Source organism: Maniola jurtina, chromosome 21 (assembly GCF_905333055.1).
Source record: "Maniola jurtina chromosome 21, ilManJurt1.1, whole genome shotgun sequence".
Lineage (NCBI taxonomy): Eukaryota > Metazoa > Arthropoda > Insecta > Lepidoptera > Nymphalidae > Maniola > Maniola jurtina.
The window spans coordinates 111560-118716 of NC_060049.1; the positions used below are offsets into that span (position 1 = coordinate 111560).

The window sequence follows — 7157 nt, forward strand, 5'->3', positions numbered from 1 at the left end:
TCCTTTTTAATGGCTAATGCTCAGTGGTTTGACAAATACAATCAAGTGCAGATTAAATTGATTTAATCACAAGATTCCATAGAATTCTTGTAATGAGATATTTGTTTCCATCAACTCTGGCTGAATAACTAAATTGCTAAACTGGATTGCTAAAGAAAACTACCCATGATTTCTTAAATTCAATTTTTTTATAAAATATAACTTTACAAATTGTGGTTAAATAGTTCTATAAAAGTAAAAATAAACTTATAAGTAATTACATTACATTATCATTTATATAGGTAGGACTGTAAATAAGATGTGTTACTCCACATACAGCGCTGCCCAAACAACTGCGTTTCAGGGTTCATGTAAGAATTTTAGCGAGTTTCTTTCGCTATAACTTCTAAACGCCTAAACAGATACAGACGTATGGGGTATCATTGAAATCCTTACATCATCCCCAATGGCACTGGCTATGATATTTATTGGCAAAAATTTAGTATGGCGTCATTTTCAAATGTGATAAATTTTACTCTTTTGGTAGGGCAGTAGTTTTTTTAATTACAACTTATTTATATATAATATAAAGCAACAGGCATCAGAATAGTTATACTATTCGGCCATGCTGCGGGGGCTGTGGGGCGGAATGTCCGTGTCTCTGGTGCCGGCTATCATCTTGTTGTGCTCGCCCATCAGGCTCTGAAACCATTAAAGGAACAGCTTAGTTTTGAAATGTAAACTTTGAAACTCAATGAAACGACAAAGCCACACTAAAAAGAGACAAATGCACATCTAACAGTGCTCTGCACAAAAGGTTGCACATCAGACTTTGCAAAAAGATAACAGATTTGTAGAGCGTTGTCTCTGTCGTTGAGAGCGACAAAACGCCACATAGGTATGCGTGACAGGGATGAAACGGAAAACAGGGACTCTAAAGTTCGATGTGTACTCTTTCCTGCCGGGTACTGTATAAGAAATATTATTCCTTTCGTATCGTTTGTTGTACCTAATTGAAAACCCTGATACTTCAGAAGTTTAGTTTTCTGAAGGTTTCTCTTCTGCCGCGTGTGAACTGCGCACATGTTTTTTCTTACGCGTAATATGCTGCAGGCCTAGCGTGACCATCGCAAGAACATTGTCGCAATGTTTATGAAGTAGCAAGAGAGTTTTCAGTTTTGTCCACTAACTAAAGCCCGGCAAGCGTTGGACTCGTGCGCCACCTATTACGTACTCTGTCCCAGTATGTAGATGGTACTAATTCAGAAACCTTCCCAACAACAACTGTACATAGTTTCAACTCAATCTGATGAACGATGCGCGAATACAGTAATAATAACAGAAAACATTAACTTTTTATATACCTATAAGATTGAAATATTTCTTGGCTGTAGGGTTAGTTGTGGTAATGAGGAAGTGGAAAAACTAACATACAAACGTATAAACACTCGACCATTTCAATATTTCACTTAGTTATTTACTATGTAAAAATATATAACTCGTCATTGGAATTGGCAATTATTTTCTCAATTTATTCGGTAAAGATCGAGTCCCAGAGCCAGACGCCATACCGCGGTCATTGCACAGCTACAGTATGACGATCGCAATCGCTTCTGATCGGTCCATACTGACTCACTATTGACTAATAATGTGTGTAAATTCAGCCAATCACAACAATCGCGATTGTTTATTGTAATAACGATTGGTGCAGGTTTTCCGGAATCGATCAGAAGAAAATTTGAAATACTTTTCTTGCTAACTCCAGTAACTTTTACCTTAAAGATGCCCACGCACTTGAACTGAACTGCGCGTCGCGTCAGCGCCCCGCACGATATTCTCTCCAGCCGCGACGCGCAGTTCCGCTGCAGTTCAGTTCGAGTGCGTGGGCTCCTTTAATGTCATTCAAGGAATACAGTCTGCATTTCCTGTACGTCGAATTCGGAAAACCTGCATCAATCATTAATACAATAGCCATAGTTGTGATTGGCTGAATTTAAGGTATTCTTGTTGCAACAATGCATTTTAGCTAAAAGTGAGCGAGTGTCAACCAATCAGCTCCAGCGTTCATTCTAGTTGAACGCGACAGTGTTGAACGTGTCCGGTGGACATGTCCTGGTGGAAGTGAAACAGCATGAGAGGTTTACCGGCGGGGGAGCGAGGCGGCACGACGCGTCAGTGCAGGAGCTGCTGCTGCTGCACGGGCACGCCCGCGATCATCTTCTGGTGCTCGTCGCTCAGCGCCTGCGACAACACTCGCTCAACAACACGCGCCTGACAACACACCACACCACACCACACCACACCACACCACACCACACCAAGCCCACTATCCCACACCTATGTTGTGATCGAGGGACGAATCTGCTGGGATGGTTAGTTTGCTCTCTCTACAAAGAAGTGCAGCATTCAATATTGATTGATTACCACTTGTGTTAGGATTTCTTAAGCATTGATAAAACTAATGAAAAGGTTTAGGTGCGGCGGAATATTTGACAGCCTCCCGGGATTTTTTGTTTTAGACAGTAATAAAATATACGTAGATATACCTACATATTGTATAAATATATATATATATATATATATATATATATATATATATATATATATATATATATATATATATATATATATATATATATATATATATATATAAAAGCGATATTTACAGAAAATTCAGCTTTAACGCATGTTGACAAATGACACCCACTCTCACACCGCACACCGCTACACCACTCCCACATGCAAGAAATATTTCAGTACCTATACTAATATAGTTAGCGTTGGACACTAAACACCGCGGAGATCCGCATACGAAATCATATTCTAGACATGGGTATACCATATAAGTAATAATTCTTATTATAACTAAATATTTGTACTTACTTAAATTTTTTATGATAGCCCTTCTATAAATTGCTATATAATCTAGTTGAATTGATTGTACAGTGATCACAAAACAAGTCGTACAATCTGAAGGTGCAACATGGTGGCTTCAAGCGGCTTGATGGCAAGCACGTAAAGGCTCAAGTCAAGCATCCAGCGAACATTGTAAACGGTCACAAGTGATCCTGAGCGCTCAGGTGTGGCGTAGAGCAGTTACCTTGAAGTACTTGACGGTCTTGACGCGCAGCTCCTGCGTGGCGTCCTCGTCGCACACGAACAGCGTCTGCGCGTGCTGCTGGAAGGCGGAGACGGTCCACATGTGGTTGACGCCCTCCTCCACCGCCTTGGCCAGCGCCAGCGCCTTGTGCGCGCCCGTGATGAGGATCATGACCTCGCGCGCGTCCATCACCGTGCCCACGCCCACGGTGAGCGCCTGGCGCGGCACCTTGGCGATGTCGTTGCCGAAGAAGCGCTTGTTGGCCTCCAGCGTGTCGTAGGCCAGCGTCTTGACGCGCGTGCGCGACACCAGCGACGAGCCCGGCTCGTTGAACGCGATGTGGCCGTCCGGCCCGATGCCGCCCACGAACAGGTGCACGCCGCCGGCCGCCGCGATGAGGTCCTCGAAGCGCTGGCACTCGGCGGCCAGGTCGGGCGCGTTGCCGTCCAGCACGTGCGCCTGCGACGGCTCGATGTCGATGTGCTTGAAGAACTCGTTCCACATGTAGTAGTGGTACGACTCCGGGTGCTCGCGCGGCAGACCTGCGACCAGACACGCTGCGTGTCTTAGCAGCTCTTCTCTGACATATCTACCGTACGAACCATTAGAGCCCTAACTTGGCTTAAATGAAATTAATGCTTTTGAATTATTTTAAGTCACGACCAGGCTATAGGCATTCCTTCACAAAAAATACTAAACTATGCTTTTATAACTTTCATCCAGAAAAACTGGTCCTTTCCTTCCAGTTATTTATCTTTGTCGGCATGAAATATATTTTATCGATTATGTGAGAAGAACCTGGTTTATGTTGAGTCGCCGATCAGTCGGAGCTACCTACCGACATACTCGTCCATGTTGAAGGTGGTGACGTGTTTGAAGGAGAGGCGGCCCTCCTTGTGGAACTGGATGAGCTTGCGGTACATGCCCAGCGGCGTCCCACCGGTGGGCAAGCCCAGCACGAAGCGGCGGCCGGGCCCGGGCGCGAACTCCGTGATGCGCTGCAGCACGAAGCGCGCCGCCCAGTCCGCCACCACCGACGCGTCCTCCAGGATGATGAGGCGCATGGCTCCTGCCTCACTTCAAATACCCTGGAACGTTCATCGCTTAAGTCATTTGTGGATAATCTTCAATAGGTGCCTACTTCACCTCCTGCCAAGAGCTCGGCAATTTCATAAACCACCACCACAAGGCGACAATTTCATGAACACCAGGTGACCCGCTTGCTCGATTTTCGCTACTTTTTATAAAAGAAAAAAAAACAATAGATACAAAATTCTTACAATTTTTTTTTTATCTCAATTATCTCAATTTTGCATAGGGAGGTCAATCGCACAGGTCATACACAATAATATCTAGACTGATCCGAGACGTCGAGCTGATTTTTTTCAGGGGTTGCCTGAAAAACAGCGCTGAGGTAGTGTATCCACGTACACTACTACAGCATTATGCTGAGGCGATTCCCTTTTTGGGACAGTTTGGCGCCACAGACACGCATTCTGTTTTTTACTATTATTTAGATTTTATAATTGTTTATTTTTAGATTTAATATAAGTAGATATAAGATTCATTGAAATTCCATGTAATTCGGCTCAGAGGATCACCGTGCCTTTGCAGTACAAGTTTATTATTTATTAGAACTACGAAATAGCGGTGGTCGTCTCGGCCGAAATGCATGGAAAGCTCAGTAAGTTATGTTTTAGATAAATATTTAGGTTTTTAAGTTTAATTTATTAGTTTTTATGTTTTATCTGTTTTCATTCTATTTACTTTGTTTGCGCCTAACTTTATAGTCCCGAATAAAAGTATATTTATTTATTTATTTATAAATTAGTAGAAGGTAGTCTTTTCCCACGTGCATTTAGGTTTTTTAAATCGAGTTCTTATTTCTGGAAATCCATTCAGTGTTGGTCTACGTAGAACCGCTAAAGAGAGTACAGAAGCTACATAGGAACCCGTGCTAAATCCCAAATTCCTACATACGACGAGGGCTAGTTTACAGCCCTTCGTACCTACGTAAGTATCTTTTCTGAACTGATACGTAGGTACCTACCTACTACTTAAGTAACTGCAAGTTGCTACAAACAAATGGCAGATAAGATGTCATCGCCCCGCGTCTGTCTACTTATTACGAATACCTAATCAGCGACCAGCTCTCACGCGAGTTCAGTACGCCCATTTAATACATCGATAATATAAAAAAAACGGGCCAAGTGCGAGTCAGACTCGCGCACTGAAGGTTCCGTACTCGGGTATTTTTTCCAACATTTTGCAAGATAAATCAAAAACTATTATGCATAAAAATAAATAAAAATCTGTTTTAGAATGTACATGTATAACGCTTTCATATGATACCCCACTTGGTATAGTTATCTATCTTTCTTTGAAAATTGAAACATATTTTAATTTTTTTTTATATAATGTGACCACAAATTCGCGGTTTTCAGATTTATTTCTGTACTTGTGCTATAAGACCTACCTACCTGCCAAATTTCATGATTCTAGGTCAAAGGGAATTACCCTATAGGTTTCTTGACAGACAGACAGACAACAAAGTGATCCTATAAGGGTTCCGTTTTTCCTTTTGAGGTACGGAACCCTAAAAATGTGATAAGTTTATTTTTATCACTGGGACTGACCGATTGCATGTATTGTTTTGCCAGGGCGCCCGTCTACTGTGGCCACGGAAAACTGCAATGAGTGGCCTTAGTTGCGAGACCAAACACATTGGCTCGGCCCCGATCATATACCTTCATCAGTTGAGGATAGGCCTATGCCTATCCTCAACTGATGAAGGTGGTCTACCAACAGATTGACCCTTTGGTTGACAACCAGAGACCGTAGGCAAGGCTGCCCTGTATCTATCAATAGGTAGGTAGGTACTTTGTAACGAGGAAATATTTGTTTGGACTAATCATTAGTACAAACAAATCTTATATTAGTTATAGTTAATAACGAATGGATAAATTCTGAAATTACTGAATCGATTTTAATAATTCTTTATGCACAATATGTACCTATCTACTTATATGTATAGGTAGGTAGTATCAGCTAGTAAATTAAAAACTCGCATTTCTGGTTTTCGCCTCTACCTACCTACCTGGTACCTACCCGTATCGGTACTTATGTGTTTAACTATATTTTATAACGAAACAAAAATTCTTACCACGTTACAAGAATATCTTTGTATTCTTTTAAAATAATAATTTCTATTTGAAGGTGAAAGCTGAAATGGGCACAATTTTACATAAATAATGATATTCAGTTCATTCATAGATATACATCTGATAGATTTTATGAGTACTTAGGTATATCTACCAATTTGGATTAAAAAAATAACTAATCAAAGAGCAAGTAAAATAAATCGTTATCAAGGAATACAAATAAAAGTTCAATATTTTTGGAAGTCAACAACCTATTGAGGTCACTAACCTTTAAAACACCGCAGCGCCTCGCGAGTCGCGCTCCGCAAGCAGCTCTCCTGTCGCAGCCTGCAATGTGCTCCTAACTTGCTTGATAACTTACGATAATAAACACTTGCTATTCAAATAAATACAAAGCAGTCGCTTGTAGCAATTGTTTTTGTGCTAATTGATGGTGTAGTCAGTACCTAGTGTCTCATTCAATCTAATATGAATGACGTTGGCGGCGCCGGCTGACTGGCTGACATGAGTTGTGTGACCTTGTGTAAAACTTGTCTCCAATCGGAAAAAACAGTAAACTTGTTGTGCGAAATCTTAACCAATGCGTATTCTTTGCAAGACGAAACATTCGCTCGATTGGTGGATGAAAAAACGAAACTTGAATCGCGTTTTGTTTGACTTTGTCAACACGAATTTTATTTGACGTGCAGCGAATGTTGCCAAGTTACGTACAACTAGCTCATAAACTCGGTTTCGCTCGCATCAGTTTCATATCAAAATGTGGTTAGGTACCTATTAAACTGATTTTGATTGGAACAGTACTTATTGAGTACTAGCCGATGCCCGCGACTTCGCCCGCATGGAGTTAGGTTTTTCGAAATCCCGCGGGAACTCTTTGATTTTCCGGGATAAAAAGTAGCCTATGTGCTAATCCAGAA

At 41.5% G+C, this 7157-nt stretch overlaps 1 protein-coding gene across 2 annotated transcripts; it reads right to left on the bottom strand.

Moving 5' to 3' along the window:
• Window positions 1-168: 168 nt before the first annotated feature.
• On the bottom strand, window positions 169-6878 carry LOC123876457 (glucosamine-6-phosphate isomerase). 2 transcript variants are annotated; one of them, XM_045922726.1, is made up of 5 exons: window positions 6509-6878; window positions 3918-4167; window positions 3080-3621; window positions 2124-2220; window positions 169-681 (listed from the first exon to the last, which is right to left on the bottom strand). In XM_045922726.1, exons 2-4 carry the CDS (start codon window positions 4141-4143, stop codon window positions 2152-2154), a joined length of 837 nt encoding a protein of 278 aa, XP_045778682.1. In that variant the 5' UTR covers window positions 4144-4167; window positions 6509-6878; the 3' UTR covers window positions 169-681; window positions 2124-2151. The 2 variants fall into 2 exon arrangements, with proteins under 2 accessions (XP_045778682.1, XP_045778681.1); XM_045922725.1 differs by lacking the exon at window positions 2124-2220 and having other exon boundaries at window positions 6509-6877.
• Between the last annotated feature and the right edge of the window lie 279 nt (window positions 6879-7157).